Source organism: Salmo trutta, chromosome 17 (genome assembly GCF_901001165.1).
Source record: "Salmo trutta chromosome 17, fSalTru1.1, whole genome shotgun sequence".
Lineage (NCBI taxonomy): Eukaryota > Metazoa > Chordata > Actinopteri > Salmoniformes > Salmonidae > Salmo > Salmo trutta.
The window spans coordinates 35,475,949-35,488,414 of record NC_042973.1 but is presented as its reverse complement, the minus strand read 5'-3'; the positions used below and the strand labels follow the sequence as shown (position 1 = coordinate 35,488,414).

Below are 12,466 nucleotides of genomic sequence, written 5' to 3'. Positions count from 1 at the left end.
TGTACTTAAGTACTTTATACCACTGATTATAATACAGGCCTATTTATAAATTGGACTCTTACAACTTTGTATTCCTCCCCTAGTTTGGTCCAGGTTGGGTTGCCGATACAGAGTGAAACTGTGGATGCGTCCCAAATGATCCCTATTTAGCGCACTACTTTTGACCAGAGACCTATGGGCCCTGGTAGAAAGTAGTGCACCGTACAGTATTGGGAATAGGGTGCTATCTGGGACACATCCTGTGCCTTGGTGTCCTTAAATTATAATTTGGATGACTATAGAGTAGTGTTGTTTGTTATTATACAATGGGTGGGTCTAATCTTGAATGCTGATTGGTTTAAACCGCATTCCAGCCGGTGTCTATGCCATAAGTTTCCACTGGCTAAATCTATGACGTTAAAATGCTTATTTACTCTGTTCCATCTGACTGCGCAATCCACTGTCTCATCAGCCCAGCCAAGCGATTTATAAACTTTATCTCCTCTATAAAAAGCATCTAGACATTATCTCACATTTCCTTTAGACTAACATTTAGTTTTCAACAGTGGAGATTTGTATAAACCTTGCTGTCTGTCTCTCCAACATTTGCAACATTGTTTCAATATTCAAATTCGATCTCCAGCTGTCCCATAGAAATGAACATGTCAGGAGGTTGGGACGAGACATACAGGCAGCGTTTCTCAGCCAGTCGAAATCATGAATCAGCTGACATCATTTTTATGGATATATACAAAGTAAAATGTAAATTGAAAAGAGGTCAAATGAATCGAAGTGCAGCTAGTTTGCAGTCTTTCCAGATTCAGTTTGAAGTGATTGTTAGCTGTGCTGTTGGCTAGCTCCTTTCAACAGTGTCCTGACGAGAGAGCACATGTTCTATGCCAGGTGAAATCGCGTCTCATTAGCTCAATGTTATGGATGTGTCCAAATAAATGTCACTAGAAAACACCTTAAACAAAGGCAATTGCAGCTACTGTGCTGTTATTCTGGCTGCACTTTTTGACGTGACTGTAAGTTAGCTGTAGTTGGCTAGCTAGCAAGCAAAGGATAAGAATGTTGCCAGCCATTATGGCAATGGAACATTTAGAACGAATGACTGGGTCGCGTCTATAGATACAGAACAAAAGGCTGAATGACTGGGTCACGTCTCTAGCAACCAAACCGATAGAATGAACTTACCTGCTGGCTTGGGTAGCAACCCTAGATTTGTGTCAGGACTATATCTTGTGGAAGGATGAAATAGTATTTATACATTCCTCAAAATAAAGTTTTTAATGAAAATATGGAAATCATTATTTGAATATGTTGTAAACCATTGTATAAAAGTGATAATACCCTCCACGCCGGTGTTTGGAGGATATATTGGCACGGGCCTAACAACATCCGTGCCAATACAGTTGAAGTCGGAAGTTTACATACACCTTAGCCAAATACATTTAAACTCAGTTTCACAATTCTAGACATTTAATCCCAGTAAAAATTCCCTGTTTTAGGTCAGTTAGGATCACCACTTTATTTTAAGAATGTGAAATGTAAGAATAATAGTAAAGAGAATGATTTATTTCGGCTTTTATTTCTTTCATCACATTCCCAGTGGGTCTGAAGTTTACATACACTCAATTAGTATTTGGTAGCATTGCCATTAAATTGTTTAACTTGGGTCAAACATTTCTGGTAGCCTTCCACAAGCTTCCCACAATAAATTGGGTGAATTTTGGCCCATTCCTCCTGACAGAGCTGGTGTAACTGAGTCAGGTTTGTAGGCCTCACACACACTTTTTGAGTTCTGCCCACAAATTCTCTATGGGATTGAGGTCAAGGCTTTGTGATGGCCACTCCAATACCTTGACTTTGTTGTCCTTAAGCCATTTTGCCACAACTTTGGAAGTATGCTTGGGGTCATTGCCCATTTGGAAGACCCATTTGCGACCAAGCTTTAACTTCCTGACTGATGTCTTGAGATGTTGCTTCAATATATCCACATAATTGTCCTGCCTCATGATGCCATCTATTTTGTGAAATGCATCAGTCCCTCCTACAGCAAAGCACCCCCGCAACATGATGCTGCCACCCCCGTGCTTCACAGTTGGGATGGTGTTCTTCAGCTTGCAAGCCTCCTCCTTTTTCCTCCAAACATAACGATGGCCATTTTGGCCAAACAGTTCTATTTTTGTTTCATCAGACTAGAGGACATTTCTCCAATAAGTATGATCTTTGTCCCCATGTGCAGTTGCAAACCGTAGTCTGGCTTATTTCTGGCGGTTTTGGAGCAGTGGCTTCTTCCTTGCTGAGCAGCCTTTCAGGTTATGTCGATATAGGATTTGTTTTACTGTGGATATAGATACTTTTGTACCTGTTTCCTCCAGCGTCTTCACAAGGTCCTTTGCTGTTGTTCTGGGATTGATTTGCACTTTTCGCACCAAAGTGCTGAGTGGGAGGATGGCTGCGTGGTCCCATGGTGTTTATACTTGCGTACTATTGTTTGTACAGATGAATGTGTTACCTTCAGGCGTTTGGAAATTACTCCCAAGGATGAACCAGACTTGTGGAGGTCTACAATTTTTTTCTGAGACCTTGGCTGATCTCTTTTGATTTTCCCATGATGTCAAGCAAAGAGGCACTGAGATAGAAGGTAGGCCTTGAAATACATCCACAGGTACACCTCCAATTGACTCAAATAATGTCAATTAGCCTATCAGAAGCTTCTTAAGCCATGACATAATTTTCTGGAATTTCCCAATCTGTTTAAATGCACAGTCAACTTAGTGTATGTGAACTTCTGACCCACCTGAATTGTGATACAGTGAAATAATCTGTCTGTAAACAATTGTTGGAAAAATTACTTGTGTCATGCACAAAGTAGATGTCCTAACCGACTTGCCAAAACTATAGTTTGTTAAGAAGACATTTGTGGAGTGGTTGAAAAATGAGTTTTAATGACTCCAACCTAAGTGTATGTAAACTTCCGACTTCAACTGTATATCCTCCAAACACTGGCTTCTCGGGCATTATCACTTAAGTGCGTCCTTCCCCACCACAGTGTCAGAGCCCAGACAGCCAGCCCAGCAGCACATGGTTTACATTCTAACTCATTAGTCTATTGCTGGAGTGCATCAACAAGTTCTGCCCTATCCCACTTATTAAAGATCAGACAGGGTCATTTCCATGTAAAAAACCCATGAGCAGCAACATGTGAAATTTTTAGGATCATGTTAAATTGGCTGTCAAATGAAAGCCAAGAGTCTATATTCCTTTGAAATTAAGGTACAGTACATATACACTACCAGTCAAAAGTTTTAGAACACCTTCTCATGCACTCCTACTCAAGGATTTTTTTGTTATTTTTTACTATTTTCTACATTGTATAATAATAGTAAAACTATGAAAAAACATATATGGAATATGATGGAGTGCTGCATCAGATGACCTGGCCTCCACAATCCCCTGACCTCAACCCAATTGAGATGATTTGGGATGAGTCGGACTACAGAGGGAAGGAAAAGCTGCCAGCAAATGCTCTGCATATGTGGGAACTCCTTCAATAATGTTGGGAAAGCATTCCAGGTGAAGCTGGTTGAGAGAACGCCAAGAGTGTGCAAAGCTGTCATCAAGGCAAAGGGTGGCTATTTGAAGAAATATATTTTGATTTGTTTAACACTTTTTTGGTTTCTACATGATTCCACGTGTTATTTTCTAGTTTTGATGTCTTCACTATTATTCTACAATGTAGAAAATAGTAAAAGTAAAGAAAAACCCTTGAATGAGTAGGTTTGTTCTAAAACTTTGGACCGGTAGTGTGTACATTTTCCAACAATTGTCCATCCTAAAAATTAGGAATAAGCAAAGGCTTTGATTTCTGGTCAGAGAGATGGAAAAGGGGTCTTAGAAAACATCTACCAGAAAAGTCTTAAAAGGTATGAGAAACGGATGAAAACATAATAATGTTGAAGTAAAGACCCCTGCTAACTAATATCAACACTTATGTTTAGTTTCGGATACATTTTTCTGCCTTCTCTCAGTTCAAATTCCATTACCAAAAAAACACATATCTTTAAGATATTTTCTAATTTCTCTCTGTCATGAGGAGGGAGGATAATGAAAGTTCACAGAAGTAAGAATTAAAGGTAGACCTATCAATTAGTTAGTGTTTTTACTGTTATACATTTTAGTTTATGAATTATTAAGTGATTAAAATTCAATTCCGTTACCAAATAAAATAAATGTAGAGTATAGGTCAGTACAGTACAGTAAGGTAAAGTAGAGTTCAGTACACTACACAGTAGAGCACACTAGAGTTGAGTACACTAGAATGTACTGAACTCTACTGTACTATACTCTACTGAACTGTACTGACCTATACTGTGCTGTACTGACCTATACTCTACTGTACTGTGCTGTACTGACCTATACTCTACTGTATTGTACTGAATTCTACTCACAGTTCTGTGCTGTGCTATACTCTACTGTACTGTACTTTGATGTCCAAACTTGTGAAACATAGATGTCTATTATTGGTTCAGATTTGGTCCGGTCCAGACCAACCAAATTTGGTCTTGCTTGGGGGCAGAGCTCATTAACACCAGAACCACCTGGCCTTTCAGCCTATAAGTACCCACTAGAGACGTACGTAGCCGGGGCGTCCCCTTTAGCATACGTATCAGATGCATATAAACCCGCAAGGTGCAGCAAACATAAGCACCAACGCTCGATAAACAGTGCATAAACAAATATAAAGATGAATTGCATGAAGAAATATTCAATCAAATATATCAACAATAGTTATTTGTTTAGATAGAGTCAAGGATATGTTTTGTACAATTCTACGTAGGCCTGTGGCCTACTTTCATTTCCCTTACAATAAAAACATTACAGTGTAATCCATTTGATCAACTTTATTTGTAGATTTGATTAGTAAATGTTATAGTAATTAATAAAGTCCAGTTACAGTTTATTTCGACAAAGTAGAAATGAAAAAGATAATCATATAACCCGACAGGTGCACAGGTGAAATGATTTGCCGTATTCCTAAGCAAAAGCACCAGTGCATGAACAATTTTAAAGGATGAAATGCATAAAGAAATATTTATGGAAATATATTCATGATAATATATAAAAACAGTCATTTGTTGATTGTATTGGACATTGTATTGTGCCCTTATTCGTGCCTTTACGCATGAATCAATTTCCCCTTGTCTTTATGCTTGGGGTCTACAGTCAGCACACAGCTTCGGGGCATTGTGTGAGCAAGCCTCACAAGTCGGTTGCACTGCACACAGTTTTCATGGGCCTTGTTTCGTGTGCACCTAAACTGAACTCTACTGTACTGTACAAAACTTTACTGTACTGTACTCTATTGTACTCTACTGTGCTGTACATTGATGTCCAAACTTGTGATACAGAGATGTCTATGATTGGTTTAGATTTGGTCCAGACAGGACCAACCAAATTTGGTCTTGTTTGGGAGCAGAGCTCATTATCCTCTCTCGGGCAGGCGGGACGAAATCGTCCCACCTACGTAACAGCCAGTTGAATCCTGTGGCGCGATTTTCAAATACCTTAGAAATGCTATTACTTCAATTTCTCAAACATATGACTATTTTACAGCTATTTAAAGACAAGACTCAAGTTAATCCAACCACACTGTCCGATTTCAAAAAGGCTTTACAATGAAAGCAAAACATTAGATTATGTCAGCAGAGTACCCAGCCAGAAATAATCAGACACCCATTTTTCAAGCTAGCATATAATGTCACAAAAACCCAGAAGACAGCTAAATGCAGCACTAACCTTTGATGATCTTCATCAGATGACACACCTAGGACATTATGTTATACAATACATGCATGTTTTGTTCAATCAAGTTCATATTTATATCAAAAAACAGCTTTTTAGCATGTGACGTTCAGAACTAGCATACCCCCCGCAAACTTCCGATGAATTTACTAACAATTTACTAAATTATTCACGATAAACGTTCACAAAAAGCATAACAATTATTTTAAGAATTATAGATACAGAACTCCTCTATGCACTCGATATGTCCGATTTTAAAATAGCTTTTCGGTGAAAGCACATTTTGCAATATTCTAAGTAGATAGCCCGGCATCACAGGGCTAGCTATTTAGACACCCAGCAAGTTTAGCACTCACCAAAGTCAGATTTACTATTAGAAAAGTTTGATTACCTTTCCTGTTCTTCGTCAGAATGCACTCCCAGGACTTCTACTTCAATAACAAATGTAGGTTTGGTCCAAAATAATCCATAGTTATGTTCCAACAGCGACGTTTTGTTCGTGCGTTCAAGACACTATCCCAATGGTAAATATCGGTCACGCGCAATTCGTGACAAAAGATTTCTAAATATTTCATTACCGTACTTCGAAGCATGTCAACCACTGTTTAAAATCAATTTTTATGCCATTTTTCTCGTAAAAAAGCGATAATATTCCGACCGGGAATCTGCAATTAGGTAAACAGCCGAAAGAAAATACAGCACGGGGTCGAATCGGGCACGCACCTAATTCCTTTGTCCTCTTATCGGCCACTTGGCAAAGGCGATTATGTGTTTCAGCCTGGGGCTGCCTCGTCATCGTTCAACTTTTTCCCGGGCTCTGAGAGCCTATGGAAGCCGTAGGAAGTGTCACGTTACAGCTAAGATCCCCACTCTTCAATAAACAGAGACAAGAAGAACGACTCCTTGTCAGACAGGCCACTTCCTGCATGAAACCTTCTCAGGTTTTTGCCTGCCATATGAGTTCTGTTATACTCACAGACACCATTCAAACAGTTTTAGAAACTTTAGGGTGTTTTCTATCCAAAGGCAATAATTATATGCATATTCTAGTTACTGGGCAGGAGTAGTAACCAGATTAAATCGGGTACGTTTTTTATCCGGCCGTGTAAATACTGCCCCCTACCCCCAACAGCTTAAAAGAATAGCCAGTGTGTAGAATAATACCCAAATATGCAAAGAAGGATATTGCATATTTATACCTTTCTGTACCTATTTAAATAAAATGACATTCATATCCAAAATTATGCATTTCTGTGTAGTACAGATCAGGGACCCATAATGAAATTCTGTTACCGCAATTCCGTCACCGGGTGTAAATCCACTTCAACCCCATTCTTTCTGCAGACATCTTTAACTCTTAATTCGGAGCAGAGATCTAACAGAGTTTTTGGTAAAGCGTAGACACAAAAAAACTGAGGGAGATTTGACCATAATTCTGTTACCAAACTTTGCATCTGCACAGTTCTTCCAGTAAATGTGTTTTATTCTGTGTAAATTGTTAGAAGTAGTCATTGTGCATAGAGTTGTATGGATTGTTAAACTTTAAAATCAATGTTTTTTGTTTGGCATACTGTTTGGCAATCTGAGTGTCTGTTACCATTATTGTGGAATTGCCCACAGGCCACTGTGCTTCTCTGCTGCTCTGCTTGTGGATCAATGGATCATACAATGGAAGAGGTTTGCAAATGTACTTAATGCCATACATACCCATATTGTCTTCTAAGGCAAATGGGTCATAGTCTACATAGGAATCTAGAAAGGAGTCTTCACTATGCAATGATGCACGCAAGTTTTGCAAGTTTTGTCGTATTTAGCGATAGGGAAATCAGAGGGAAAATGTGTGTGTGTGTGTGTGTGTGTGTGTGTGCGTGCTTGATGAGTGTGTCCTTATCGGCCCTTCTTTATAATAGCCAGCAGTAGACTGACTCAGAGACTGACTGTTATCACCATATGACCCTTTCATACTTTCATATTGGTATTCATGATGCTATCCTCTGTTTTTATGACCTGCCTGGATACTGATATAGGAATGCCTTTAATATTTTCCATTTGGAGATAATAATAGCCTGCCTTTTGACTGTGAGATTATTATCTTTTGAATGCAATATCCTTCTACCGTTCAAGTTCTCAGATTGTAACAATATTTCCCTCTTCCACTTCATCTTCCTCCTCCTCTTCATCTTCTTCATCTTCCCCATCCTCCTCCTCCTCTTCCACTTTTTCATCTTTCCCATCCTCCTTCCTCATCCTTGCCATCGTCGTCCTCCTCCTCTCCTCTCCTCTCCCCTCCACCCCTCTCCTCCATTTTCTCCTCTCCTCCTCCCTCTCTCCTCCTCTCCCACAGAGAGCCAGCTCCTTCCGGGGAACAACTTCACCACAGAGTGTAACATCCCAGGGAACTTCATGTGTGGGGACGGGAAGTGTATCCCAGGCGGGTGGCAGTGTGACGGACTGCCCGACTGCTTCGACAAGAGCGACGAGAAAGGCTGCCGTGAGTACAGCTCCCTTTCACCATCTCCACTTTCTAATTCTCTCTCATTCTCTCTCTCTCTAAGCATTTTAAAGGAACCAGAGACCAGGTTTAGTTCTGCGCTTCTTGCTTCTCCCCTTCTTTCTTGTCTAGCCCCCCTCACTCCCATCCCCCTATCCAACAAACCCATAGCCCCAGTTTAGCACTTGGGGAAACTTAATACCATCAAAGCAATGGACGATTACGCCTGTGTGTAGAAATAGCACATTATAATGCTACTGTAACACCACGGTAATATAATCCAGTAAAGTCATGATCCTACTAGTGTTGCTTGGCTTTGATCTTTATTGAGCTTTCGTCTATCCTGCTATCTCTCTCTCTCTCTCTCTCTCTATCTCCGCTCCCCCCCCCCCTTTATCCCCCCTCTCCACATAAAGATGGGAATGTTGATAAGCATTGACTTTGAGCTCCTGACATATTTAAAGAGGCAATCAGCAGTAGAAACAATAACAAAGCGTTTCCCCGCCCCTGTTTTGGTAAAAAGCTGAGGGATGGGGTTGGATAAATGTAACCACTCTCAAATTCATAGACAGAGCTATGGATGCAAGAACTGACCATCCATGATATCCAAATTATGTTTTGGGCCTATTTACAGTGTTTGTAAACAAAGTAAATGTACACAAACATAAGTAAAATAACCTTATATTTTGGGTTCTGATGGGGTAAGACAGTTTAACTAAGCACCTGAGGCATTTCTAAGTTATATTCTTCAAGAATCAATGGGTACATATCGTGAATTTATAAGTACAAAAATGGATGTAGCAATTGCGGATTACCCCTTTAAGGGGAACTCCCATCTCAAGTTGATGCATCTACACCCCCACCACACCCCCTTCTTAAGTGAATATATCTACAAGTATCCCATTTCTCTCTCTCTGTCTTGCTCGCTCTCTCTCGCTCTCGCTCTCTCTCTCTCACCCCCTCTCTCTCACCCCCTCTCTTCATCTCCAGGTGGGTTTTACCCTCATTCCCCTCTGATGACTGTTACCCTACCTTTCACTCACCTAATGTTTTTTTTCTCCAATTAAGGAACATGTTGCCTCCTCATGTTGGGTGGGACGGTGTTAGGTCCCTGCCAAACATCTACTCACCCCCTTCCCTTCTGGTTCTGCTGAGACTTTAAGACGCCTCTGGGAAATGTACATGTGGCTCAGCCCCAGTTTACACACCCTCTCATAACCCAATGCTCGCACGCACACACACACGCACGCACGCACGCTCAGGGAGTCACCAGACAACTCAAATGTTGCCAACGGGACCATGATTCCCAAGATGACACGTCACACTGGAGTTGTTCATGGATTGTTGTTCTCTATTTCTTTCTCTTTCTTTCTTTCTCTTTCTTTCTTTCTTTCTTTCTTTCTTTCTTTCTTTCTTTCTTTCTTTCTCTCTCTCTCTCTGTCTCTCTCTCTCTCTCTCTCTCTCTCTCGCTCTCTCTCTCTCTCTTTCTCTCCCTCTCTCTTTGTCTCTCTTTGTCTCTCTTTGTCTCTCTCTCTCTCTCTTTCTCTCTCTCTCTTTGTCTCTCTCTCTCTATCACTGTCTCTCTCTCTGTCTTTCCCTTTCATTCTCTCTCTCACTCACTCTTGTTCATTTCAGTACAACTTTTTTGGACAGAATTTTCCTCCTCCCTCCTCAGAGGTCTCTGTAATCGCCTGAGGTCTCTGTAATCCATCTAACCCATCCCCTTCACTTCCATCACTTCACCTCCTGGTCTTGGCAGAGCAGACAGGTTAGGTTAGACTTGGTTCTTCAGACAGATCTCTGCTCTGTCAAGAGTTTTAACCTCACCATTGCACTGATGCTAACGTGCAGTGATCGCCTTCGTATGAAATCATTTGAATTGATGCTGAAACAATGTGAATGGGTTCGCATGAAGTTACTCTAATTGACACTGAAGCCGAGTGGATGCATTGGTATTGAAATACCTTATAGATATCCCTACTCCATTGTCGGAGCATTTAGTTGTTTTTGTCTGTGTCCTCCTTGACACACACACACACATCAAATCAAATTTTATTGACCTTACAGTGAAATGCTTACTTACAAGTCCTTAATTAACAAAGCAGTTTTAAGAAAATACCTAAAAAATAAATTTGTAAAGGTAAGAAAAACAAATAATTAAAGAGCAGCAGTAAATAACAATAGCGGGGCTGTATACAGGGGGTACCAGTACATAGTCAATGTGTCAATGTGCGGGGGGCAACAGTGTCGATATAATTGAGGTAAATATGTACATGCAGGTAGGGTTATTAAAGTGACTATACATAGATGATAACAGAGAGTAGCTGCAGCGTGGGGGGGGGGCAAATAGTCTGGGTAGCCATTTGATTAGCTGTTCAGGAGTCTTATGGCTTGGGGATAGAAGATGTTTAGAAGCCTCTTGGACCTAGACTTGGTGCTCTGGTACTGCTTGTCGTGCGGTAGCAGAGAGAACAGTTTATGACTAGGGTGGCTGGAGTCTTTGACACCGCCTGGTATAGAGGTCCTGGATGGCAGGAAGCTTGGCCCCGTTGATGTACTGAGCCGTACGCACTACCCTCTGTAGAGCCTTGCGGTCAGAGGCAGAGCAGTTGCCATACCAGGCAGTGATGCAACCAGTCAGGATGCTCTCGATGGTGCAGCTGTAAAACCTTTTGAGGATCTGAGGACCCATGCCAAATCTTTTCAGTCACCTGAGGGGGAATAGGTTTTGTCGTGCCCTCTTCACGACTGTCTTGGTGTGCTTGGACCAAACCATTAGTTTGTTGGTGATGTGGACACCAAGGAACTGCTCCACTACAGCCCCGTCAATGAGACACGGTCAGGTCTCTGACCTCCTCTCTATAGGCTGTCTCATCGTTGTCAGTGATCAGGCCTACCACTGTTGTGTCATTAGCAAACTAAATGATGGTGTTGGAGTTGTGCCTGGCCGTGCAGTCATGAGTGAACAAGGAGTACAGGAGGGGACTGAGCACGCACCCCTGAGGGGCCCACGTGTTGAGGATCAGCGTGGCGGATGTGTTGTTACCTACCCTTACCACCTGGGGGCGGCCCGTCAGGAAGTCTGGGATCCAGTTTCAGAGGGAGGTGTTTTTATTTTATTTTACCTTTATTTAACCAGGTAGGCTAGTTGAGAACAAGTTCTCATTTACAACTGCGACCTGACCAAGATAAAGCAAAGAAAGTGTGACACAGACAACAACACAGAGTTACACATGGAGTAAACAATAAACAAGCCAATAACACAATAAACAAGTCAATGACACAGTAGGAAAAAAAAGAAAGTCTATATACAGTGTGTGCAAAAGACATGAGGAGGTAGGCAATAAATAGGCCATAGGAGCGAATAATTACAATTTAGCAGATTAACACTGGAGTGATAAATGAGCATATGATGATGTGCAAGTACAAATACTGGTGTGCAAAAGAGCAGAAAAGTAAATAAAATAAAAACAGTATGGAGATGAGGTAGGTAGATTGGGTGGGCAATTTACAGATGGACTATGTACAGCTGCAGCGATCGGTTAGCAGCTCAGGTAGCTGATGTTTAAAGTTGGCGAGGGAAATAAAAGTCTCCAACTTCAGTGATTTTTGCAATTCGTTCCAGTCACTGGCAGCAGAGAACTGGAAGGAAAGGTGGCCAAATGAGGTGTTGGCTTTGGGGATGATCAGTGAGATATACCTGCTGGAACGTGTGCTACGGGTGGGTGTTGTTGTCGTGACCAGTGAACTGAGATAATGCGGAGCTTTACCCAGCATAGACTTATAGATGACCTGGAGCCAGTGGGTCTGGCGACGAATATGTAGCGAGGACCAGCCAACTAGAGCATACAGGTCGCAGTGGTGGGTTGTATAAGGTGATTTGGTAACAAAACGGATGGCACTGTGATAGACTGCATCCAGTTTGCTGAGTAGAGTAATGGAAGCTATTTTGTAGATGACATCGCCGAAGTCGAGGATCGGTAGGATAGTCAGTTTTACTAGGGTAAGTTTGGCGGTGTGAGTGAAGGAGGCTTTGTTGCGAAATAGGAGAGTTTACAGTCTAACCAGACACCTAGGTATTTATAGTTGTCCGCATATTCTAGGTCGGAACCGTCCAGGGTGGTGATGCTAGTCGGGCGGCCAGGTGCGGGCAGCGAACGGTTGAAAAGCATGCATTTGGTTTTA

The 12,466-nt window shown here is 41.5% G+C and overlaps 1 protein-coding gene across 2 annotated transcripts in view; it reads left to right on the top strand.

Annotated features, from left to right (window-relative positions):
- Positions 1-12,466, top strand: part of ldlrad3 (low density lipoprotein receptor class A domain containing 3) — a 116,045-nt gene that overhangs the window by 49,448 nt on the left and 54,131 nt on the right. For both annotated transcript variants that reach the window (XM_029696657.1, XM_029696656.1), the window contains exon 2: positions 8,135-8,281. In XM_029696657.1, coding sequence (XP_029552517.1) covers positions 8,135-8,281 — 147 coding nt within the window. The remainder of the gene's footprint in view (positions 1-8,134; positions 8,282-12,466) is intronic.